At 47.5% G+C, this 26,132-nt stretch overlaps 6 protein-coding genes across 6 annotated transcripts; 2 read left to right on the forward strand and 4 right to left on the reverse strand.

Annotated features, from left to right (window-relative positions):
* Positions 1-6,037: 6,037 nt before the first annotated feature.
* P168DRAFT_294986 (HET-domain-containing protein) lies at positions 6,038-7,058 on the reverse strand (the record flags this gene model as incomplete). The annotated part of the gene is made up of 2 exons (XM_024838001.1): positions 6,038-6,063; positions 6,128-7,058. 2 exons carry the CDS (start codon positions 7,056-7,058, stop codon positions 6,038-6,040), a joined length of 957 nt encoding a protein of 318 aa, XP_024698028.1.
* A 429-nt stretch (positions 7,059-7,487) lies between these two features.
* On the forward strand, positions 7,488-8,269 carry P168DRAFT_278918 (LITAF-like zinc ribbon domain-containing protein; the record flags this gene model as incomplete). The annotated part of the gene is made up of 4 exons (XM_024835738.1): positions 7,488-7,774; positions 7,837-8,013; positions 8,062-8,090; positions 8,124-8,269. The coding sequence occupies 4 exons, from the start codon at positions 7,488-7,490 to the stop codon at positions 8,267-8,269; spliced, it is 639 nt and encodes a 212-aa protein (XP_024698029.1).
* A 1,997-nt stretch (positions 8,270-10,266) lies between these two features.
* On the reverse strand, positions 10,267-11,911 carry P168DRAFT_294987 (putative MFS transporter; the record flags this gene model as incomplete). The annotated part of the gene is made up of 4 exons (XM_024838002.1): positions 10,267-10,894; positions 10,956-11,229; positions 11,285-11,670; positions 11,739-11,911. 4 exons carry the CDS (start codon positions 11,909-11,911, stop codon positions 10,267-10,269), a joined length of 1,461 nt encoding a protein of 486 aa, XP_024698030.1.
* A 1,599-nt stretch (positions 11,912-13,510) lies between these two features.
* P168DRAFT_278920 (uncharacterized protein) lies at positions 13,511-14,274 on the forward strand (the record flags this gene model as incomplete). The annotated part of the gene is made up of 2 exons (XM_024835739.1): positions 13,511-14,073; positions 14,253-14,274. 2 exons carry the CDS (start codon positions 13,511-13,513, stop codon positions 14,272-14,274), a joined length of 585 nt encoding a protein of 194 aa, XP_024698031.1.
* Positions 14,275-19,719: 5,445 nt separating this feature from the next.
* On the reverse strand, positions 19,720-21,961 carry P168DRAFT_247938 (iron-containing redox enzyme family protein; the record flags this gene model as incomplete). The annotated part of the gene is made up of 1 exon (XM_024834099.1): positions 19,720-21,961. The coding sequence occupies one exon, from the start codon at positions 21,959-21,961 to the stop codon at positions 19,733-19,735; it is 2,229 nt and encodes a 742-aa protein (XP_024698032.1). The 3' UTR covers positions 19,720-19,732.
* A 2,513-nt stretch (positions 21,962-24,474) lies between these two features.
* Positions 24,475-26,132, reverse strand: P168DRAFT_287429 (FAD-dependent oxidoreductase). The gene has a single exon (XM_024836573.1). The coding sequence runs from the start codon at positions 25,989-25,991 to the stop codon at positions 24,600-24,602; it is 1,392 nt and encodes a 463-aa protein (XP_024698033.1). The 5' UTR covers positions 25,992-26,132; the 3' UTR covers positions 24,475-24,599.

The raw sequence follows: 26,132 nt of genomic DNA on the forward strand, positions 1-26,132 counted from the left end.
GGTGACTTGTCTGTTGGCCGGTGCCTTAACTATCTGAAGTGTGGAATGAAGAGAAGATGACCAAACACTGGGCACACACACATCGACCAGAACAACAACAGAAGCATCCGGACGGGGGAAGAGGTCGGGGGGGAGGGGGTTAATAAACCACGGGGTTCCTTTGCATCATGCGGGATTTAGTGCCATTGCTGACGAGGTTGCAGGGCCAAGAGGTGTAGGGGCAAAAAGAAAATTAGAAAATTAATTTTAAAATAAATCCAATCAAATGAAAAATCATGAATAAAAAAAAGTCAAAAGTTTGTATAGGCATGTCTCGCGAGGCGCCGAGAGAAGCCAAGAGAGGGGGGCCAAGGGACCAGGGGGTCCAATAGGGCGTCAGACGGCGGCCTTAGCGGCAGGCTGCTTCCTGGGTCAACCGTCTCTAAAGAGGGTCCTCCATTTGAGAGAAGGAAGGCTAGTGTAGCAGGATCCAAGGTTCCAGGACTGAACGACTTGCGGAGAGCGGGATAGGGAGAGGACCGAATCAGAAGATGCGGAGAGACCGAGAGAGAGAAGAGAGCACGAAGGTGAAGCCGAAGTTGAGAAAAACAACGCCTCTCTCGGGCAGAGATTTCATCCCGTGACCCAACGGAACCCCAAAGTGGATCGAAAGGAAGGTTTGGGGAAAAAAGGATTCATTCCTGGAAGATGATGCTGTTCCATGCACAGCCGCCTTGTCATTATGATGCTTATGATCAGTCTTCCTGAAGTGTAACCTGTTATTAATGAAAACCATGGACCAATCTCCAGAGCGGAAAATGACTCGGGATTCTTGCTTCGATCGACTGCACCCAGCATGACAGCTAGCCTGGGAAGAGTGCCTTCGTTCAGCACCGGCGCCGGCGAAGGATAGGGCTAATGGCGTCGGCGGCGGCGCCACCAGTGCTTGGCTCTCCCCATGTGGAGGGTCGGGTCAGACCGGGGAAAAGGGAGGAAAAATTCAATCCAAAAAAAAAAAAAAAAAAAAAAAAAGTTAAATCAAATAATATCGACCAGAAAAAGAAGCAGAGAAGTTGGGCCTGGGCTACCACTGTCCACTGTTTACTCTTGACTTGACAGTGTCCAATGTCCGGTCTTCTACATGCTACTACCAAGTGCCCTACCACGGTCCACGGGTTCTACGCCTCTGGTCTACGGCCGAGTCCGATACCGTCCGAAAAGGTGGATTCCGTCATCCAGTGGAGGATCGTCGCCTCGCCTGCTGTAACAGGAATCATACCCGACCATCCATTTATGGGGAAATTCAGGGGTCATCTTGGCCTGGGTAACTTGATGTGGTTTCCATCGGTTCTGTGGTTGGTCCCAGAAATCCTCGACTTGGCTTCATGTACGAGTGCCACGGCCGATAGAACCACCGCAGTCTGGCACTTCAGATTTGTTCTGCCTCGGCATACTCGTATCCTTCGTGCTTGGGTGAGACTTCGCTTCCAAGTTCCAACCTAGTTCAATCCTCAGAACCAGCGGTCGGAGTGTGGCCATGGAGGTGCAAGGGTACTGGGGGTGCCCATCAGGACGAGTTGGGAAGGACGTCCAACAACAAACGGATCTCGTACATAAGGCTATAAGCTCCCCCGGCCTATATATAACCTGGGCGTCGATAGATACCGGATCCGGGGGGAGCGAACGACCGGTGGTCCTCTCCAGGATGTATCACACTGGCCAACACCTCGGGACACCTGCACTTTTGGTAGACTAAGTAAGCCCTCTTGGCCGAATAACAAGCCATGCAGAAGCCGAGCGTGTCCTTCTTGGCGGTCTCCTCTTCCCCCAATTCGCCCACCTGGGGGCTGAATAATAAGCCTGGCAGTAGACGATTCGTCCAGGCTGAGCTGCTCTGAGCTTAGTGGACCCACTGCGAGTGGAGGCCTGAGTGGGTCAACATCTAGGCGAGAGTCTTGGCCTGAGGCTGCACTGGCCGGAACCGGAAAATACCACCACCCTTCCATGGTCTCTCACTGACAGCCACTGGCCTCGGGAAATTAAGGCCAATAACTACGACAAGACAATAGAAGGTACTCCGTACTAGTATGTACGATCAGGGAAGAACCTTCTCCAATAAGAGTGGTACCGGCGGCGTTGCATCCCCCCCCTGTCCTTCCCAGCGCACGGGGCCGTCTGGAAGGTTCCGGCTTGAAGCGCGCCATGCGCGAAGCGAAGTGGCTCGCCGTTTTGCCCAAGACTCGGACGGCGCTGCGGCGCATGGACAGCGCCCCTCGAGCGATCGCAGCCAAGAAGGTATACAGCGTCCCGCAAAAGCTTGGAAATGGCGCACTGGGCGTACGTCATTCGAGTCACCAGGGAGGGGGGGGTGGTCCGAATTTTCACCCCGTCGCCAGAATGCCTGATGCGGGTTTAGCCCGCAATCCCCCCAGAATCCTCCCAGAGGGAGGGGACGAATCGACGGTCGGGAACGGAGCTTACGGCATGGAAATGCGACTATCCTCGCTGGGAGGGTGAAGCCGGGGCAGAGTTTTTTCGCCCGCGTTTCAGACCCCGCTACGCTACTCGACGCTACGGAGAACGTCCACGGGATGCAGCCGCTAGCCCGAGATGGACGGCGTTTCTGTCCAGCGTCGTGCCCGTGTCCGATGCCTTCGCAGCCTCTGAACGGGATCCAGATGGCTGGCGGTGCGTCATCCGACCAGAGGGTACAGGGGTGTTCTGCCCTCTGGGGTTGATTTTGCAAATCGAGGCGTGTCGGGCATGTAGGCCACACGTGGTTGGGGCAGCGGAGTCATGAAGCCGGTTATGCACGGAGATGGAGGGCCTGTATATCACCGGGTGCCGATCCCCAGCTGCGGTGGCCTGAGTCTGCCCGATGTCCTGTACCCGGCCCGAGTGAGAGCCCAGAAGTCCAAGAATTGGCAAGAGGGGCACTGAGGAGAAGCCCCCGAAATCCGGCAAATAACAGTTTCAGCGAAGTTCGGCTCCAGAATCAACCCGCCGAGATTGACCTCGGGCTGTACACAGAGACGACTCGGGCATCACTCGGAGATGTAACTGGGGGGACGTCTGTCCGGGATCGCAGTGTGGTACGTCGGTTCACTTGGCGAGGTGCCCAGATCCGCAATATCCAAATGAGTATATGGTTGAAACCTTGGCGTTCGCTTTTGGAATGCTAGTAGCTTGTGCGTTTATCCTGGCTTTCCTGATGCGGGTTTGCCTGTTCAGTCAAGCGACTGGGTATCTCAAGGCCTTTGGAGCTCTCCCTGTCTGTGACCGTTGAGATGGCTCCCTAGGTACCGGCAGAGGGCCTGGGTCTCTCCAGTATATTCTTCCCTTCATCGTTCCGGGTTGCTCGCCCAAGCATAGCACAGCCGCTCATGCTGTGTGTTCTGATGCTGGGGGGGACACTCATACCACTGCAATGAAGGTAATATTCGTCGACCACGGCAGGAGGCCCGTGGCCCTGCGGCGCGCATACTCAGCCAAGTTTCCTATATACCTTCTCGGAGGGATGCAAGCTCACTTCCTGGTGGTGAAGATGGTCTGTGTGGATACCAACCATGCAACTCTCTACGTAGTTAGGCCCTGTACACCTGTGCAAAACACTCTGTGGAGCGATCCACCTATAAAGGATCGAAAAGCTTTTAAGGACAATCAGTATGATCATATATGTAGGTAGGGTTTGTGACCAGCTCACGCCTTAAAATGAAAATCAACAAACAGGTCGTGTCTTTCCAGAGTTGGACCTGATACATACAAGATTCTTCGATCTAATCTGTAGTAGTACACTTTGCACTTGATCACAGTTTAAGCACTTATATTGGTTCTTGAGAAAACAACATTGGTGGTGTTTCATTTCATGTCTGGTTGGAGCGATTATATATAATCTATGACGGTTGTACCCAGACCCGAATACTACGGTATGAAAGCTCTACAACCGCTTTTGGACGATGTTACATATGAAATAATTTTTCATAGTATTCTCATGCTGATAAGCAAGTACACACGGATTAATGATAAAACTATCAGACAAGATGACCTGTACATCCGCATGTCATAGTAAGTCGCCATATCATTGTTCGAATTTGCATTATTTAGAGGCAATTCACCAAAATTGAAGCATCATCCGGATGTGTAGCCAAGAAGTGTATTAAAGAATAATGGATTCTTAACTAGAAGTTCAAACAGTTCTTATCCAAGATCTCCTAGTCGCCTAAATCTGGTGACAAGGTGTTCCACCATAGCTTTCACTCAGTGGTGTAGGCAGGGATTCTAATAGGACGTGTACATTTAGCTGGTCAGTCTTGGATTATATCTGTCCGCAAAGATCCTTGATAAGAGGACTTTCTGTACTGACAAGTAACAATAGGTCCATGCTATTTGAATTATAGAAGGGCTTATACAATGATTCCTCGTGTGATATACGGCTGTTGGCGAATATGAATCCCAATCCAACAGAATTTGAGAGCGGTAAATATCAAAGCCATTTGGCAAATTGTGTAGAAAGCTGGAAAGAGGGTTTGTAATAATAATATGGTCTGACATACACCAGCTGATTTAGGGAGTTAAGTTGTCCAAAAATACATGGGCGCCCTGGGTCACTGGGTGGCGGATACTGGGGTATACCATATCGGAATCTTGACTTATTAGAATTAATTCAGCCAGATCTTCAATCACTGCATTGCCCAGGTATCACCAGAGAGAGGCCGCGCTGTATTATTCACCAACTCGCGTCGAAGCATTGCCGAAAAGGGCAGGACATGACCATCGCCGCGCGGCGCTCGCCCGTCCGCCCGCCCGACAGAGTCTGTCAATGGATGACTCTTGATCTCATGCACTACCTCTTGTCCAGAGTGATTTCATTGATTCTAGTTGCCTCATTTTTTATCTGACCCTAATCTCTCATGACTTTCCCAAAACACCAAGAATCCACTACCTCATGATTACTGTTATTATGTTTATATTCATTGTTTCAGTCAATTTTATATATCAAGTTACATGCACAAAGAGGAGCTGTGCTTGGAAAAGAATCACTATAGTATGTATTCACACCCAGCGATTTGAGTCTTGATCATACGTAGTATCTTCTCAAAAGATGGGGCATCTACCAGATTACAAACTCAAAGGTCGACATAGTTGGGCTTTACGACTAGAAGCATACACGACGCCCCAGAATGTGGTATGGCGTACACCTTAACGTCGGGCTATGATGGCCTAGGTAAATTAGAGTAGGACAGGATCTTAGACACGATACTAATCATCATTCATCCCCGCCACCGCCAGGACCGTGTTTTAGATGTCTTTCCCCCCGGGGGGTTTGGTAGAGGTTTCTGTGGCAGGCTGGTGGTTGTTCGTTCCTTCGAGCGTTCTAGCTGGCCTTGAGGAATGATTTTCTCTCCATCATTCTTACTCACTTTTACCGCTGCTTGAGGACTGATCACAGTCGGGTCTGCTTGTAGTTTGGTCTCCAGCTCCTCTACAATACCTTGGAAGCCATTACTTTCTCTGATCGGCTTGATTTCCATTTCAACCATGTAGTACTTGGCCCCATATTGGACTTGAGGCTGAACATTGACTATGACACGATGCTTTTGCAGGGTCACCCATGTCCCCGGATCCTTGGGTTTATAGTGCTGCCGAACGGTGTGAAGATCATGGTGAGTGAATTCGTGTGGACGGTCAGCCTCGATAGCATCGAAACCTATATCAAAAACTCTGTTCGACCCCAGCAAGATGAGAAGGCCTTTCCCGCGTGGTCCCTCCATGACAACGAAACAGGATAGACTCAGAGCCTGTTTTTCCACTTTGAAGACCTTTTGAATACCGGCCGGGATATCATTACGCGATGATAAGATATGGGCTGGGGGATTTTCTACCTTGGCATTAGCGGAAATGGTCTTGATAAAAGCATAACCTGGCGATGCCCGAAATCCTCGCAATTGGACATAGTGCTTGGGAAAAAGCCCCTCTACTGCATTATGCGGAACTATTCCCGATGGACGAACGTAGATAGTTTTTGGTTTGCCACGCTCCGACACTTCCGCCAGTGTTCCTACTTTGACGCGCGCATATTGATCACTGACTTTTGACAATTTCTTCAGATATATCGCCAAGAACGTCGTGTCGCTGTAATCCGGCGGACATGGGCAATCGAGAGCAGCGACATAGGTATCTTCCTCTCGCCACAAAATTGGGAGCTCAATCTGAAGCCCGCGGTTGGTCATGATATAAGGTGTCCGAGGTTCCCAGTCTTGGTAGGGGAGAATATCGTGGCAGACAGCAAATTGGGAGGGGGAGGTAGCAAAGAGCCCGTGCAGGGAGGTTGGTGAAGCATCGGTGTCGGTCCAAGCGAAAAGGGACTGGTCGTCGGAGGATTTTATAATTTCCTCCTGCAAACGCAAGAATGCCTTCTCCCCTTCCCCATACAGCATGGGCATGTTGACAGAAAAGATACCCATCAGGCAGTAGGCGATGTCTTCAGGGCGACTGGTCTCGCGATACGCAGCCCATGCCATGCGCCTTGCCAAACTCATCGACGAAAGTGGTCTTCTGTGAATGAGGATATCTTCCTGGATGCGAGTGATTCGCTCCAGTATATCACACAGTGCGGTTTTGCGTCCTATTTCAGTCCAGTCGTTGGAGAAGAAAACCACCTCTCGGGGCGCAATCAACTCCTGCAACGTCCAACCTCGACTGAACCATCGACTTCGCTGAAAGGCTGACCCACGTAGCCGGGGATTATCGGTCTTTGGCACATCTACTAGATATGCATAGCAAATAGCCGCTTTCTCATACCATATATAGATCGTGTTCAAAGTCTCTGATAGCTCTGCACTGCTGGACTTATCGATACAACAGGTATCAATCCAAACATATTGGAGATGGTCTGCTTTCGCTTGTTCACATGTGCTCAATACTTTCCCCCATGATGGGTTCGATTTTCCGATGGGATGGTGGATGTCGGCCGCAGTTACCTCGTCAATTCCCCATGTGTGAGAAAGAATGGCGTAAGGAGGGATTCCGTTGGGAGGAAAATCTTCTAGGCTTAAGGAAGAAACATTGAGAAGTCTCATTATGACGGTGAATCAGATTCTGTCTTCTCAGTCAATATAGAGAATAAGGTCCTATTAAATATCCGAGTCACATTCAAGTTGGAGCGTAAAAGTTTTTATCAAGTGAGGATCACCAACCCCTTTTCATGGGGTACCAGGTCCTTTTCCCCGGGATTCCATACAAGGCTGTGAACCAGCCTCTCGCGAGGCTTTAGAAAGGCGCCTCACAAGGCTGAAACAGCCACCCCACAAGGCTACAGTTATAATAAGCCAATGAACATGTAACTTTATCAGCAAAGTATGGTTTCGCGGGGCAGTGCTCGTATTTTGATTACTAGGGCAATACTACCCTAAATACTTGTTTGAGAAGCTCTTCAAGAAGCTCTTCAAATTATATAAAAAAGATCATCAGTGCCAAAATCTTACGCATATCTGTAAACACCATACAACATGTCAGCAACAAAGACTCAGGAGCAACGCACCGAGGCAACGAACACGGGAATAGAAGCGTGTCCAGATACTCTAGAACCCCCTCATGAATCGCAGACAGCTGAGAAAGACATTGTCGACAATGATGTCTCTTGCAAACGAAACAATCATGGTGAAATTTCACATATACAGCCAGTTCCCGATGAAACGCTGCATATACAGCGGCCAGCAATTTCTGTCCCGCCGATTGAAAGAATATCGGTCAAGACATCCCCTGGACCGAGGCATATCATGACAAGTCAAGAATAGTGAGTCATTCGATGGCCGATATTGTATCGAGACACATAATACTGATACCAGAAAATAATAGCTCTTCGATAGCAACAACGTACCCAGTAACCACATCTAAATTTGAATATGTGCCAGTCAATGAAAGAGTCACTCCATTGAACCAACTTACAACGAAGACACCACAGCAGATAGACTGTATGTTCTGCGAGAAAAGAGCAATGACCCGTATCGTGGAGGAGGAATCAGATACGACCATGTAAGTCCATCCCAACATCCGAGTAAAATAAAGTCTAACTGTTTATAGGTTGGCTGCTGTTCTCTGCTGTCTAACTTGTGGGATATGCTGTATATGCATTCCATGCCTAGTCGGGTTTGGTAACACCTTCGCTCATGTGTGCACTTATTGTGGAAACAAAGTTGCCATCAAGCCAAATGATAGTCCATTACAAGTACAGAGGCCACAACAAACAGCCTCTGTTCCCTCTCAGTTTGCACCAGCCCCCAGGCGGTGATAATAACTTGTTGCAATATCGGAGAATTAATTAGCTACCCAGCTGTGCTTGACCATTTCAATGATCACCTATCCAAGCATAGACAGTTATAACATGTTGGTTCCTTTTTCTTTTCTTCTTCTTGCGTTTTGGTTGATTAGCTAGCTATTTTATCTAAATCAAAGTTTAATACTATATAGTTGAGGGCTTTTTAGGGCGGCAGATCACACCGATAGGCATATTCTGGGTAGATATATCGTGCACGTCTTGTCCTAGATAAAATTCTCTCTATCCCAGACTCTAATAATTGCACGTATGATATGTTGGGTATACCAGTCAGGTTAAGCCCTATACCAAGCGTTGGTCAACGTTTTGGTCTAGTGGTCTTGAGATGATATGCCACCGAGATCTCTCCTGGCCGTCCACCACGTTGTTTACTCCCTACGATCTCTTTAAACAGGGCCGCTTGGCCCCCTACAAGAAGTATGGCATGTCTGTCGGCATAATCAATAGGCAGGCTACTACGCAAGGTGACAGTGAAGTCGACAAGAAAGATCAACACGGAGACAATATGGAAACTGTTGTGAAATGGTCTAGCAAGATCCGCTGTCCTTTTCCCATCATTTCCTTGGTCAGCCTCTAGGATGACAGTTCCACCATATTGCGAGGGCTTGCCTTTTCTTGTGTTCCTACATATTGACACCTGTATATTACGAATGTAGTTTATTCTATCCCAAAAATCTCATTTAACATTGGAGGATGGTGACCCCAGCCACACTATGCCACGGAGATCCTTGAATTTCTAGTCTATACACCACATGCAGGTGCCTTGGACATAGCCTTCCTGTGAATTTCTTAAATTTGGATGATCATCGATTGTTTCGAGCCCGGCCACGTAATGAATACGACTTGTTGAGTTATACTCCGGTGGGCATGGCCTTCAATACTTGATTGCGTCCTATTTACTTAGGGAACGGTGACTACTATGCGTGGTTAGGTGGATCGCACACGCGGTTACCCGGTTAAGCCTCAGGCTGCCACGTCCCACACTTGAGTTCGGAGCCCATGCGGAGTCGACGATAAGCCCATATGGAGAGGCCCCACTCTAGTGTGGGCACAGAAGGAGTTTCTTGGCACTGGCTTGCTTATCCTGGCCTACAACTGAATTGTCCTGCATCATTTACACCTAGGCATTTGTGCTTTTATATATTGTTTTTTTTTTAAGGGTCATTGGGGCTGCCTTCTCCGAGACCATGCCTATAAAGGCCCCTAAAGGTATGTGGAATGATCAGGGATAAGCTCTGCTTTGAAGAATAATAAGAAAGACCTAGGCCGCCAACCTGCAAGGTCTTGGCGGTAAAGTTGCTTACCAGAGCGTGGATGTCGTGTAGGTAAATTTCTATACTAAATAGTGGTTGCAATCCTTCAAACCATAAAAAGGAATCAAATTTCTTCGGAGTCACCATTTAGTCTTGGCGAGCTAGATCCTTTCGCGTGCGTAGTTATGTGCATTCAACTATAAAACCTAGAGGAAGGGAATAGCTTTTATCTATTGGCTACCAGGTCAATGGGCTAAGGAATGAGATCGCCTCTAGGTGCACCTATGGTCTATGAGATGCATGATAGGTCACATTTAAGCGTCTACTAAACAAACACTTTCAAATTACTTGAGCAATATATGACCACTAAATCGGGTTACCACTATAGGGGAGTGTCATAATCGACATCGAAAAACAACCGAATCTAGGATTGCATAAATTAACTGACTTGACCTAATATAATACTCAAACAGTGGGGGGCATCAAAGGAGAAGGCTACTAACTGAATTGCCCATGAATGGCCCTTCCAGGATACGTATTTCTACATAATAAGTGTCCTTAGACCTAGGCAATTGGCTCCACACCCAGCTTATTCGAAGGATGTTTCCCGATTACAGAATTATTGAGATCAATTATCAGCTTAGGAGGAGAAAACCGACTCAGCTATGTAAATATTCTAAGGTTAACCTTCCGTCGCACTTATCTAAGGCTTGATATGAGGGCGCTACGCCCCCTAATCTTCGCTCCATACTTATAAAATATGAAGGGAATTGGAATAAGGATGATCTCTAAGCATCCCAAAGTCGTGCCAGCCCAGTTCACCCCAAGCGTGTCATACATTTTTGGCGCTGCAAGTGGGAGAGTCGCAGCAAAGCTGTATCTGAGCGCCGTGGCCCCAGCTACAGCAGACGCAGTATATATACCATAGCTGCCCGACAGGTAACTGAGGATATAGATAAACACAAGCGTATTACCAAATCCAAATGGAACTCCGGCAAGAATTGGAACAATCCAGTGGATGTTTTCTTGGGGCGCAGTCCATGAAAACCAAAACTGGCCGATAGGAACCAAGATCCCTCCTATACAGGCTGGGACCATGTATGCATCGAGAGTGCTACCAGATGGATCGTGGTAGTATTTCGTAAGAAAAGTACGAATCACGGGTTCAAGGATAACGGCGCAAGTTACTCCCACACTAATACCGCAGTATGCTAGTCCTGCTATCCCAGGTGACCATCCACGTTGCTGTTCGAATACGACTGGATAACCGATAAAGCAAAGAAAGAGTATCGCATAGAATATAGCAGCGTAAACATTTAGCATAAGACTATAAAGGTATCGGAGAGTCAGTTAAACGATATTTATGGAAAGAAGTGAATGCTGTCTACCATATTGGTTCGAAGAAGGCCATTTTCAGGGGTCGTATAATGCTTGTCTTCGCCTTATCCCAGTCATACGGTTGGCAATCGTCGTCATGGCGCTTCCACCAACTTGGGCCCCTTGTTCGGTGTTGAATTTTCCTTTGTCTCTCCAGGATGACTGGGGCATAGGTCTCCTCCAGAAGGAAGTTTGCAAAGAACGAAGCCCCGCTGCAAATTCCTACAATCCAGTTGATCCATCGCCAACCCATATGTTCAAATACAAAGCCACCCATGATCGGCCCTAGTCGTCATCAGTTTGGTCTTTGGAAGGCTAATAGAGAAGATCTCAATAATACCAATAACAGCACCATTCATCGCACCCAGGCTCCAAAAGCTAAATGCCAGCGCCCGGTGCTTATCACTGACAAGATCACTAACGGATCCTGGCGATGTACTCAAACTTGCACTCACAACAAAGCCTCCGAAGAACCTGCTGGCTATAATAGCAGATGGGCTGGGCGCCAATGCCGCGGGGATTACCAAGAGGCTATGTAGCCCAGTTGATAAAATATGGACAGGGCGCCGACCATAAATCTCACTCAGCGAGGTTAACAGTAAAGACCCCAGAGCAAGTCCTAATAGATAAGTTGTCCCTCCTAGCAGTACCATCGTTTTGGATGTGCCTGGGAATGAAGCCTGGATGCCACTGATACCTGCAGTATAGGCAGAGGCATAGATACCACTAAGCAGAGTGGCCCATATTATGAGCTAATGAACAAAAGTATTGTGTTTAATAGGTGATCCACTTACACTATAGTAGGCATAAATGAGTTAGTCGCTATCCCAAAGATCTTGTACCATACTGGCCAATTCTTTGGATTGTTCGGTTCATTCTCTCCCCAGATAACTTCCAGGGTCGATATTCGGCGAACTTGCTCCTCAATTTCGCCACACCCTTCTCCGAGTGCGACTTTATTCGCCATAACTGAAGTATACAGCAACGGGATGTTGAGCTAAGTTTGAAAAGTCCCCACGTAATTAGAGAAAAAAACGATCACACACCGTCACCGCGGACGGGGAGGGCTATGGTATTCTTCCTTCTTAACCCCTCCCCAACCAGCCCATTTCCTGCCCCTTTTAAGTGCGAAATGAATGTTTTGTGGAGCAAGCAAGATATTCCTTTCTCCCTTGCAGTCGCTCGGACACAGTAATAACGAACAAAATGGTATGCCATAGCAAGGGCGAGTGGGCAAGTAAAATTGAGCAGCCCCATTTCCGAAACTTCATCCCAATTCGGATATGACTGCGACCACCCGAGTGGAATCTAAGAGATATCTAAGAGCAAATGCTTAAAATACCCGGAGAAAGGAAATATACAGATCTTACGAACAAGTTAGAAGATACCTTCAATCCTAAGGAAGTAGTAATATAAAAGCTTGAGACACATCACTCCTATATCCTTTTGTTATGCGTTTTGATACCATCGCTGTCCGTGTGAATAATACCTACCTAGATAAGGGTGGAATCCACACTGGATATCATACCGGGAGAGTGGGGCTTCTGCTTATCACTCAAAGTCTCGAAATTAGAATAAATAATTTCAAATAACACCTCAGCCAATCAGCAAAGTCAGGCAGGGCCAGTTTTTGAAACGATTTGTTTACTAGAGAGAGCTATTTATTGGCTGTACCTCCATGTTAGGAGCAAGAGCTCAGCAGGATATGAATTCAATTGGGAGGGTCTAGGTGCATTCCCCTTGTGAGGGAAGATTGCATCATTTTGACCTTCTTACGACAGTGTACAGGTATCTCCTACAAGGAGACTTGCAGATTCCTGTTATATTCTAAACACTCCCAGCATGTCACCCTCACCTCGCCAGAGTATGCAATATATATAACCCCACCCCACGCACTACGCCTGAGAGCGACGTCTTCTCAGAAACCATTCAAGCCACTCCCTTATTCATTGAAACACGGCGTTTCCCCAAGATGAGACCTGAGCAAGAACCCTCTATCCAAGCACTATCAGAGAAAGTGGCACTACCCATGGTGATGGACGGCCATGGCAGGTGTTGAGTCTTCTTTTGCCCTTTCAAAGCCCGGAGTAAAAGCTCTGGTGGGACAAGGTTGGCCCCCTTATTGAGATCTACTTGAACTGTTCAGGGTACAAGTGGTGCTCAGTATCGTTATTTTTTAATGCTCCACTCCATTATTCTTCTAGTGCTTGGGCCATTTTTAAATTACAAGAAATGAATTCACCATGGCCTTACTTCATGAATAACGGAGATCCATGTGACCTCAGCATCAACTATCAAGGTGGCTCAGCATCATATGTCGCATAGGGATTGAGCCAATAGGACCCATGGCAGGGGCGAACCAAGATCCCATGAATGAATACGCCGCGAGGCGGCTTGAAGACTTGAGCCGGATTCAGACTGACTTAGACTTTTAATTATTTGACTACTCTAGGGACGCCTTGGTCTTATTGAACCACAAGGCTTGTCTGTGCTGGGATGGTATTCAGGAACATGGAATCAAAGTTCAGGGGCATATCGGGCTTGATCTCCACGAGCACTCACTTAAATGAAGGCTTACTGTGTCCCGCTCCTACGATCTCTCACGAATGGTGTCCATTATGTGCGCATGATAATAGATAGCATCAAGACGATTCCGAGAGACCATCCCATTACTCTCGGGCTTTCAAAAGTGGATGAGTACCTAGCCGCCACTAAGCATCTCCTTGTGGACTCCAGAAGCTGTTCCTCTCTCGACTGCGCCGACTTGAAGCACTCTAGATACAAGATATATGTGGGTGCAAACGTGAAAACCTTGAGGGAAGCCTATGGGTTCTGGACTCTAGGAGGCCGCCTGAAGGGCGAGGCTATCGACCGTGGTTTTCAAGTCATGGAGAAAGTCTGGAAAACAATGTACGCGAAGTCGTTACCTGGAATGAAGCCGAGGGAGTATATACCGTTCATATGGAACTGGGAGGTAGCACCGACAGACTCAGATCCTATCCCCAAGGCATACTTCCAGGTTTTGGACGACTACGATAGTCTGATTACTGAGGTAATCACCTGCCTGTTTGGCGAACTTGGCTGGACCGAACACGCAATGACACATCAGATAATCCAGAAAAAGGCATAGTAAGTTCAACCAGAGCATCTCGCTCCTTCGCTCTTGAAGTTATCTCCTGACTATGTACGGGGTTGCTGACGCTTAATCAACCTAGCCCGGGCCATGACTTCGGTAGCTTCACTCAAGTCTATTCATGGATTTCGCTTGCTTATTCGCAAACGAAGGGTCCCTATATTACTATATATAGTAACCTGGCCGCTTCTTTATAAGTATCTATACTTAAGCATATGTCTACTAGAATAATATTCCTATCAACTAAGTCCCGGTTTTATCCGTGCAAACGTGTAAATAATAAAATACACCCTATAACACGTAAAAAAGTAGATCAATCAATGCTCAGATCCCATCCAAAGGCAGGATAATCCTGTTATATAGATTTAATGTAGGACACGAATGATGCTATTCCCTAGTAACCACCTGGCCTTATTCAGAAGTTTTAGATATAATATGATGGTTGAAACACTATAGTTTCAGTGCAAGGGATCCAGGCATGGATAGGTTTCTATATTCCCACCGTGCTTCCTTACCGAAGGTTGTGTAATAGGCAAGGAGGGAATTCTACCGATATTGTCGGCGGCTTCCAAAATAACTAGTCATTAATTAAGCGCCATATCAATGGTGATAAGCACTGGTACAGGTCCTCGACGAGACTTGTGTCTTTGACTTTGAATTTAGTGATCATACAACCAATCACATTGGGCTTCCTGGTAAGGACAACAGTGAGAACAGGCAAGGCTCCTGTTCAGGAAAAGACTGGGGTCTTGTCAAATTTTTTCGGTTGTGCGCCACCTACTCTACTATACTATACCCAGTATAGGTATGATTCATATAGATAAAGCGGCGAAACTTGTTGTAAATGCATACCCAATGAGAACAATACCAGAAACCAAATTCAGACCATAACAGAGGATGATAGTAGAATTCAGCAACCCCAGAGCGGTATCAAAGGATAATTGGAAGTCCTCATGAAGCGAGTCAGATAAATTAAATCTAGGCGAGAGCTCGTCTTTTGCGGTTTTTCGGTTGTTTTTTCTGTTTTTCTTCTTCTTTCAGTTGTCGATGGAAAACGAGTGCGCAGGGGCTGGGTTGCATAGAAGTGTGTTATGTATATACCAAAGCATGACCTCTACTCCCAATCACATATCCCTTGCAAAAGATCTGGAGCCACATACGTCAACACTAGTATATGTATTGCTTGTTTTGTATCTTTTAATACGGTCTGCGGATTGTAAACCTTCGGAAGCAAGGCCATACAAACTAAAATTCCTACGGATGATCTATACTGGACGTTACTACTCCTTATAAATACTACAGCTACATGCCATGTCATCCTAGTAGTCCAAAGTAGTGTGAAGCATGTAATAATTGAGGATATTCTATTTGTATTAGTACAGAATATGCACAAGGATTGGTTCGACATTCGTGTCTAGGGATGTGTAGGATCATAATACTTATCGGGTATCTAGCCTTTGATTTGCAGAACTATGTGTTACAGCCTTGCCTACGGCCCAGCTGCGGCCGATGTCTGCAATAATAGGTATTCATCGGCTGTTAAATGACCAGGGGCTGTAGGTACCTCCATCCCATCTCCCTTCGAACAGCATAGCTGGCTACGAATCTTCTTTCCTGCTCAAAGATCCTATTTCAGACTGACATTTGGGCGAGGCTGTTCATCCCAAGGACTTTTGCGAAATGCCTTTCAATCTGGAAGACGTGATCTCAAAATATTGAGAGTTCGAACTCACCTCACCTTATCTCTATAATGGGCTCGCTATCTTTATATTCTGCTACTGGTGGAAGTCCACAACGCTGGAAAATCCATCGGGGCTACCAGTTATTGGCAGAAGATGGTATAAGCTGGGAAATGGCAAAGCCAAAAAACGGTTCCGGGATAATTCCCTTGGTATGGTCCGGTCCTGTCGAGAAAAGGTCGGTAGTCGCCCAATCTTGATCCATTGCCTGCCCTCTAATCCTGGAATCTACTTTCGAACAGTATGGAGATGCTTTCTATCTGTATACCGATTCTAAGTATCGTTTGATCCTTTGTCGCAATTATATCGATATGATGCGCAATGAAAAGGGCTTAGGATTTCGCCAGCGGACTCGCATTGGTAAGGAAAACCACCCTTATGGGGAGAAAAACGGATTACAAGGAGGCAAAAACTAGACAATGGTGTTCACGGCTTCGAGCCGATGGCAACGATAACAAGTGACAAGAAGATATACAAGCTGTGGCGAAGCACTCACTTAATCGCCATCTGGGTGAGCCGTTCATTACCTTCCGTATTTCTGCCACTCATGATGCCGTGAGTTACCGAGGGGAACTGTTAAATTTAACTGGACCAAAGGAAACTTTACCCAGCCACTGAATGAAGAATCCGACTACGCACTTCGTCAAGTCTGGACTGACAATCCTGGTATTGCCACTCCATACTCTGACGTGTTGGATGGAATTTGACATTGGGGCTGACGAGTCCATCAGAATTTCACGAGGTGATGTTGAAGGATAGTATTTGGAAACTCTTCTCACAGATCATGTCCCAGATATTTATCAATAACCTAAACTACTATTAAAACCCGGAGTGGGTTAAGGTAAGCTTAAAATATATTAAGTTACCCGCCATCGCAGGATATGAACTTTGATTCTTCCTAGCATGGGTAAAACCCTTAGCCATATAATTCTCCCCTAATTATCAGAGACTCAAGACCCTTCTTGAATATATTAATACTCTCTTAGGCCTGTTAAAGGAGAAGCTTAATAAACAAGGCTTAGAAGTTAACCCCAAGAGCCTACTTAGTTTTCTATATCAGAAGGTAGAAGGCTATTAAGATAAGCTTGTATTATATGTTATTAGTCTATGCCTTATGTTGTTTGATAGAGGAGACAAGCTCTTCACTCATGTCATGTACTTAATTTAGAGAAATAAACAACTAATCCGTGACCTCCATTCGGAAAATATTAACATGGTTAAAAAGGAGAGCTTCAACAAGAATTCCCTGCAGAATTTAGTGCTCATGGATAGTGTTATAAGAGAGACACTATGTTTACATCCTGAATCTATTCATATGTCTCTCTTTCTTGTCTGCCTACACTTCAGAAGAGTGACCTCCTTTACTGACTAGATATTAGTCCTGTTGCAGCGATTGGCCACGGAGAAAGTCGTGCTAGCCGACGGACTTATCATCTCCAACGGCACTCCGATCATGGCCTTGACGTCCCACATTGTCGACGGGTCGACCTGGCCTGACGGCGACAAGTTCGACACGGCTACCGGTTTTTTAACCTCCGCCAGAAGCCAGATCGTACTGCAAGCTTGGCCTCATACAACTTTACCTCAACATCTGCGGACCATTTCGGCTTTGGGCACGGATCTCAAGTTTGCCCGGGGAGGTTCTTTGCGTCGCATATGCAGAAAAGCCTGTTTTAAACATGTGCTCATGAAGTATGATGTTGAGGTTATGATTCCGGAGGAGGGCGCATGTTTTCAACGGGGACAAACTCATGTTGCGCATCCGGGGCTGAAGGCCCGTGTTAGGCGGAGAAAAGAGGAGATTCAGTTGCGAGGGATTCGTTCTGTAACGGAATGGGTATTAGGGTCATAGGGTCTACCACATTGCCCTGTCATCTCAGTTAGTCAAATTACGGAACTCGTCCCGACACGGTGGAAATCCTACACCTGCTGTAACTATCTCAAATTCGAGAACCAAGTCGGCTGACAGTTCCCTCAGCGGTGTTAATACGGTTGAGACACCCCCCCCTGTATAAATCTACCGGCAACACCAATAGTGCTACATTCGCCTGCCACCGCATTATACCCATGCCTCGCGGCAGCTGCATAGAGGTCCATAACCAAAACACCTGCGCCAAATGTCACAGCCGGACCCTCGGATTCCGCCTTTGCTCTGGCCGTCTGTGGCACAAAGTTGTCCATGAACGTGATATCTTTGAGGCCCTGTGTCAATATCTGGAATGAGTCTACCGCGCTAGACCGACCACCAGCATCGTGGCCCGTGTTTTTTAATTGTCAGGTGCAGATTCAGAAAACCCAAGAATATATGTCCGTCTTACCAAGGAGGGCCAGAAGCGGGGAAGGGAAAATCGATCTCTTAGGCCGGAAGAAGAAGAGATCCCAATGATGCATGTTTCAATATCCTGCACTGCCCGTCGCCCGATAGAATGCTAGCATACCGTAGTACTATCCACCTTGCTAGATAACTGAACTAGCCCAAACGACCCCTGCCATCTCACAAGGGGTCATTCTCATAGACTGATCTTGAAATTAAATCGATTCGAAGTAAGTGCACATTGTTTGTGCAATCGTCGGGTCCTTTTTAGGTAATGAAGGCCAGCTACTGTGGATAGTCGATAGATGGTGGAGCACATTCCTTGTAGTAATGATGTATGTCAGAAAGCGTGGTAGGCAACTATTATGAACAACCTAATCAGGTTCCAGATACAGTCTGAAAGCAGATGCATCAGTGATAGACAAGAGCAGCAAACACAGGTGGTACAATAGCTTGGTTTTCTTCACCTTAAGTTTTTGTTCACGGAGTAAATTTCCTCACTCCACCACTGAAATTGACGGCATAAAATGTGGCTAACTGGTAATTGTCCAATTACAATCAGTTTCAGTCGAAGGTGATGTGCACCTCACTCAATATCAACTTCTATAAAACAGTCATGCTGCCCTCCGAACCTTTAGGCTGTCGCAATATGACACCATAAATTCTTATCATACATCAAGGAGCTGCTTGTACGGCACTCTGAACCAGAAGAGCAGATCAATCATAAAAATTCTATACTCTGTACACCGCACCTATAGATAGAGTCACCCCTTACAGAATCATCATTCCCAGAGGGGCATACTGACTCTTGGCTACATACGTAGTGCGCCATATGTAAATGCGCGCATCTTGTTAAATACGGTAGGCTGTGAGTGACTTTGTGTCGAATAAAACTTACTGTTTTATGTTCCAGGAAATCAGGTGGCTCCTTGCGCAAGCTCTTGATGGATAATACTCCCATGACAAAGGAATGTTGATTTGGGTTGAGGGCAACAAACCTTGCGTCCATGTATGTAGTTTGGGGCGCTCACTGTATGCTCCTTACTCCGACCACAAACCGGCTTCAGAGCGCTGTATTGATGTGAGGGTAAAGATACGAGTTACAACATCATAAGCTTGATATCCATGGGTCTTCCCCTCAAGTATTAAGGGCGATAGTCAAATTTACTATGAGACCTACTTGATCCGGACATGAAATGGAGTTGTAAGGGCCTTGACAAAGGTTGCCGTTTCTGATTGTGAATTATTAGATGCGCTTAAAGATCTCTAATTGGAATTGCACAAGTATGGTAGCAGCTTACTGTTTAATTCGCAGGACAGATCGGAGAGGTATAACCAGGACTCTCTTGAGCACGCACGCAGGACGGCGGGAGCACGCGGAGAGACTAATCGATCAGCGGGCGAGAAATCGCACCGCAAGAGACCCACCACATTGATACATCACTGTGATCTCACAATAAGCCCCGAGCTTGGCAGAACCATCGTGGCTTTTGACATGGGCGCCCTAGGCTCTATGAAACTTCCTACATTCAGCAACTATATAATGGCGAGCATGGTGTACAAGGAAAGCTAGGCGGATAGAAACTGACCGTTTGTCTACTCTCACTCCGTTGGCTTGAAGCATTTATTTATCTCCGCCTTCGCTATACCATATCCGTAGTGGAAGTCCACATGGCGTTTATCTCCGGCGGGTATTTCCTCCAAACAGACCTGCAAGCATTGGTACTGCTTCCGGGCCAAGGATCCAAGCCGCATCCTGCTCTTTGGACACAGCAAGCTAGGATTTGAAAACTCCGATACCATGTCCTGCAATTCTAAAAACGCCATGGACATGCCGAGCAGGAGACCAAAGTTTCGGATAGGGCTGGAGGCTACTTTGAGCATTGTTGTGGCAAACTCGGACGGCCAGCGGGAGAGGAGACTGTTGAGGTCGTGGGGAACGGGGAGAGATGCTCGAAGAGTGATTTCTAGACCGAACTCAATGATTCCCTTATTCTCTCCTGTGTATAACCCATCGGTTCCGGTAACAATCAGGTGATCCGTGTCAAAGCCGGACTGAGCCCGCAAGAAGCGTATCATAGCGCAGCCAATAGTGTCGGTCGTTCGCCCCGGGGCATACACAAATGATTCGAAGAGACAACACTGCGTGAACCAGAGTGGCAATAGAGAAGATAAATTAAGATTTGCTGTTAGGTCACTCGTGCACTTCATCAATGGTCCTTTGGGAAGCAGGCATGCCATTGGGGCATTCTCACCGCTGAGAGCGCGGACGAGCTTGGCCCTCTTGTTGGCGCCAGGTTCATTGTGCTTTTGACTGTTGGAGCGTGTGATAGGGCCGATGAAAGAATAGTAAAAAGGAAGTTGGTCGTTTGTTAGGGAGTCAATCCAAAGCTCAAGTGTTTCGACTTCATTTTTCGTGAATGAGCCGTACATTTTCCCTCCCCATTGTAGCTCTTGCACCAATCTGCTCTTCTGGCTGTCCCCTGAACATATCCATGGCTTGCATGTGCTAAAACATCGAATAAACTCCTGCTGCCATTCCTCGGCCCGGAATGCTTCAGGATTCAGCCAGTCAGTTAGCAGGCGGCCTCCAATCTTCACTCGGCTACCACAATGCAGTCGATGGGCAGCCTGGGTCTTTGAGCCAAATATGGCAAGAACTTTTGACTCTAATCGAACATTCGAGTCGTTATTGAGTTGCGGAAGAATGTTGGTTGCCTGGTTCCCCTTTTGAGATAGCCACTCGCTGAGGACGTATCCAGCCTGGACTCTCTTCCACCCCACTTCAGCAGCTACCTCACCCTCAGTCTCAGCAAGATGGTGGATATAGTCCACAACACTCGTCATAGCCATAGCAGCGTGACCGGAGTGGTTATTGTCAATTGAAACATGAAGCAAGAAATAATAAGGGTTGAGCTGAACCTCGGGTAGCTCCTTTGCTGCTTGCATGGTGTCCAGTTGGAGGAGTTCAAAATGCATATTAAAACCAAGAATTTCGGGAACAAACTCATGCGGGAAGAGAGAAACTAGCAGCTGTGCCGCTGCTGCCCTCCAATATTTGAGATTGCCTAGACCGTATCGAGGATGTAGGATGGTCTTTGTTGTTGGCGAGGGCAAATCTGGCTCAAATACTCGCAGAAGCTCGTCGAAGACTTTAACATGATGTTGTTCCCGGTTCCCATTTCCGAGTTCCTCAGTAAACACTTGCCATGTCTGTTTCATGATTGGCCGTAACAAAAAGGGCATGGTGATCTTGTTAAAATGCCCTAGCCAGGCCCCGTCGACTAACTTCAACGGTGCAATTTCCCGCAGACGATCTCCTGCCACTTGTCTGTTATCAAAGAGCTCCCGCGGACCGCCGGACCGTCGTCGACTAATATATTCATAGTATTGCCTAGTGACTTCATCCTGATGGTCCTGGAGAGAGCGCGCAAGCTCCTTCTCGTCGAAGTGTTTAATCGACAATATGCTGCTGGTGTGTGGGGCCTCGACGTGATCTTTCAATGCTTGCGACAGCAGAAGTAGGAAGATTTCTCGTCCGGTAGGTATTGTGTCAGGGAATTCCTCCAGGTTTTGCAGCTTGAAAAAGAGTTCCTTATAGAACTCTGACTCTCTTTGTGTTGCCCATTCGGAATCTGAGCTGCTCGCTGGGCGTCGCGTACCATACTGCCTCCAGGCCTTTGCGCGCCTCGGATTAGATCTTGCAATCCTTGAGTTGTATTTGGCAAGTCCAAAGGAGAGGAACGTGATGATACAAGTGAAGGCTATGATAGTGGTACCATAGAGCCTGACTTGGTAATCCTCAATATGCAGTTGAAACGAAAGAGCCATTGTGAATCGCTGGGGTTGTACAGGTGGAAGGGAAGCCTGTGGTAGCCAGGTCGGTTCGGGGGGTCCTAGAAAGCCTGGTAAACACGGGGCTAATATTGGTGCCTGTCTGGACTAGATATTTAAACATCGGTTTTCGGGATTATTGTATGTGTTTTTCTCTCATTTGCTTCTTATCTGCATGTGTGTAACTCACCTGGATTAACTGACGGTGGACTGTGCAGTACTTGTCCATTAGATCATCGAGAAGGTCCCCTAATATGGAAAAGACCAAGCGACAAAAGCCGAGAAATGGAAATGACAAGATGAAACAAGATAATACAAGCAGGATCTACGTTGCGCTTGTCTGCTTAGCTTGTGGCCCTTACGCTATCATGTGACATGACCCTATCTGTATGGAAGGGGTCGCCATGCAATAAGGGGGCTATATAAATTGGTCAATAAGGCCATTGTTGCATGTAGGATAGAAAAGCCCTAGGGTCTCTGGGGGTCTGAAATGATTCACCCACTTGCCTGGAAAGTCTTACAGTACGATTCTTATTAGAAACCAATCTATTGCAATACTGATTACGCCCGAGATCCCAAAATTCTGATATCCTAATATCAAAGACGGATGAAGGGTGATCTTGGTTGCAAAGAAGTAAACGCATGTTATTAATCACACGCCAACCACTACTACCAACTATAGCGCGTGAAGTGACGGTGTTGAATACGGAGCGACCGTCAAATTGCGTCCAAGTAATATGATCCAATACTCTGACACGCATGAGCCGTCTGTGTGAGAGATCTCGTGCTCGAGGGGACGCATAGAAGAGGCAATGATCTGATAACTTGATCCATGGTCAATCATGGCTGGCAAATCTTACTATCCCTAGATAACCTTCTTCCAGTATTTCGCAAAATTCTTCATTTCCTGATGTGTCTCCTACAGGAGCACTCCGAGTGACTGAGCGAGGCAAGATTCTTATCCCTGCAGTACCTTACTTCCAGTAGTCGCCAGACTTTTACGACCGCCCCGAATTCTCCTGCAAGACCTCAGCTAGCCATAGAAACTAGCGGTCTGGTTCAACATTCCTATCTCGGAGATTATCGCACCCAAACAACATGAATTCGCTTGTAATCAAGTCCCTGGTACCATTCTAAATACATTGGCAGGTTCCGTAGTATGACGGATGGTAGCATTCCAAGTATACGCCAAGATATCTAGCGAAACATCATAATCACCTCATTGAGATCACATGAAAGATCATCTCCCTGATGTCATGAACGTTATCAACAACGATGGTCAGATGTGGCGCTTTTCAGCTACCACGCTACTCCCGCCGTACACTCCCGTTCCCTCGCGTAGAGGCTGAGGTATTGACAGAGGCAGGGCCTCCGAAGATTCCATAATAGACTTGGCGCGCAGTAGGCAAGCCCACAACTCATAGATTAGTTATGCTTTTCGGGGAGGCAGGCAGAGATCACCCGATTATACTCCAACCAAACCAGTCAAAGCGGGCACTCCATACAATTTCCTTGATACCATCAGTCTTACCAAGGAGCCCCTTCTGTATCGAAAACTGAACTGTGCATTTCAGTCAGTACATCTACTACGCCGGTAGCACCCCTGGGCGCAATAATACCCAAATACATACCCTACAGCGTCCAACACGATCATAAATGAGATGGTATGACTATAATTCAATTATAGTATCATATAATTCATAGTAGATTCATAGAATCCATCTCTCCACAAGCTTCGGAGAGCTCACATCTTTTCCATCCCGGAGAGTGAGGTGGCTGGTCTGCCGCAGCTGGCGACCTGTGTGAGTCCTTACCTCTCCGATCTTTCTTCCTAGCAGGGAATCCACAAGGCAAGAGCTGCGCCTCACAGTTCACACCTTCTAGAAGGAAATGAAACGGATGCTCGTGTCAACCCAGGAGATAGAATGGTAATAGATGAGTACGAGAATTTGAATGGAGCATTCAATGCATTTAGTAGCGCTAGGTAGCATTCTGGGAAACTGTAAAATACCTCATACATACAGTATCATACGATAAACTAGTTAATAAAACCATGATATCCGCTGCAGCTGGAATTATTCAGGAGGTGTAGTTATCCATCTCGAACACTAAAGGTCAGAATCGGACTATTCCAACTGAGCGATACGTAATCCGGCCACACACTCACACTGTTCATGAAGGCAATAACGTAAGGTAGAGCAAAGCCAACTAAATACGCATACCCACCCATCTTTGATAGAGGCCGAGACTGATCGTAATCGCATCAATTACAATCGTACGACTAATTAAACATGGGGAACTACTTGGTAAATGAGATGAGAAGTTTTATATCAGGGTCATTGGTAATATGTGTCCAATAGGTGATGCATCGCACAAACCTCTGCTCATGACTTGTGATCAGTTCAAATATATATTCCTTGCCATTCGAGTCTTGCTCAATACCAAAGCTATAATTTGTACAGAGTTAGCTTAGCTTTTATGGCTTGTTTTAAGATCCGCGACGACCAACACCCAGAGTTCCTACGGTAATCTCGAGCCAGAAGTCCCTATTGCTCTGACATGAAATGATCAGCCCGTGGCCAGAAGCCATACGGCCCAAAATATCATGACATGCAACAGGTTGCCGTGTCCTAAACTACACCCCCACCTCAAGACACTCAGAACAGAACTTCCTACTCTCCTCGCTCACATCAAACCCATGCACCCACATCCTCCCACCCGGTTCAACCGTGCTTTTACAAGCTGGATCAGGCGCCGGCCTCTCCGTGAGTACCTTCTCTCTCACCCTATCAATCCTGAGCTCGGCCAACTGCGCTCGCTGGTGATCGCGAATAGCACTCCATTTCACATCCCGTGCGATCTGAAGCTCACCATCCGGAAGCGTCATATCAACCGCAGTGCCCCGGCTGATACTACGCAAATGCTCCACGCGAGCCTGTCTAAACCCGCTCCATGCCTCCATCACCGAGGGCACATCCTCCGTCGACGTCAAATGGCCCACGAACTCCGCAAGGCTAGCCGCATCCTCCAGCGCCATGCCCGCCCCCTGTGCAGCATGCGGAAGGAGAGCATGCGCTGCGTCCCCAACAAGCGCCAGTCGTCCAGACGTACTCACATAGCTGGGAATCGGACCGACCTCCCCCAGCGTCCAGGAAACGCACTCGCCCTGGTGTACGAGAGAGGCCAACGCGCGCACCTCCTCACACCACTCCGAGACAAGCCCCCGCATGGTCTCAACATCGGCAGGGTTGTTCCACCGTCCCAGGGGCACTCCTTCGCGCGGCCGCGGGACCCCAATAACAACATTATACAACTCGTTCGAGGCAACCGTATACCCCAGCACGAACACGCCGGGCCCCACCCACGCTTTCGTTTCGGGGGACGACATAAGCGGCGCCGTCACGGGATTGGAAAGCATCCGCGACCGCGGAATCACCGCACGGTAGTGATGTTCCTTATATGGCGTGGGGGCTACACCCTTTGACGCGGGTAGGCATTGTCTGGAGCGAGACCAGATTCCATCAGCTGCGACGGCAAGATCCGCCTCGAAGTCATCCCCGTTTGACGTGTTGACAGTACCGGTCTCGTGGTCCACGGAGACGACAGATTCGCCGAAGAGAACGGTCACATTGGGCTGCTGTTTTAGGCGCTCGAAAAGCATTTGCTGCAGGTCAGGTCGGTAGATTTGCCACTGGGGCCAGCCGTAGAGCCATGTGCTGGTGGGGTTGTTCATGTTGATGGCCAGCTCGGTGTTATCTTCCCAGCGCCGGAAGGACATATGCGAGGACTGGACCGCGACCTTCTCTAAGGATGGTGTGAGGCCCCATTTGTTCAGGATGCGGGTGCTATTGGGGAAGAGTTGTAGGCCGGCGCCGAACTCGCTGAGGGAGGTATTAGATTCCAGAACTGTGACCTGGTGGTTGGGGTTTGAGTCGGCCAGTGCTATCGCAGAGGAGAGACCGGCGATACCGGCGCCGATGACGGTTATTTTCAATGGGATGCCATGTTGATCGCGATTGGAAGACATCCTGATTTGTGGAAGCTCAGCAGAGCGATAGTCCTATAGTAGGTCTGGTTGCTGCTTTGCGGAGCTGTTCGGGGGAAGGGGGTGTTATAAAGCATTCCATGACTGTAGATGCTTGAAATCCCTTTAATGCTCTATATGCAA

This window comes from Aspergillus campestris, assembly GCF_002847485.1.
Source record: "Aspergillus campestris IBT 28561 chromosome Unknown P168scaffold_1, whole genome shotgun sequence".
Lineage (NCBI taxonomy): Eukaryota > Fungi > Ascomycota > Eurotiomycetes > Eurotiales > Aspergillaceae > Aspergillus > Aspergillus campestris.

Bases quoted from the DNA above. Each gene is read 5' to 3' on its own strand.
- P168DRAFT_287429 (XM_024836573.1), bottom strand. From the start codon at position 25,991: ATGTCTTCCAATCGCGATCAACATGGCATCCCATTGAAAATAACCGTC.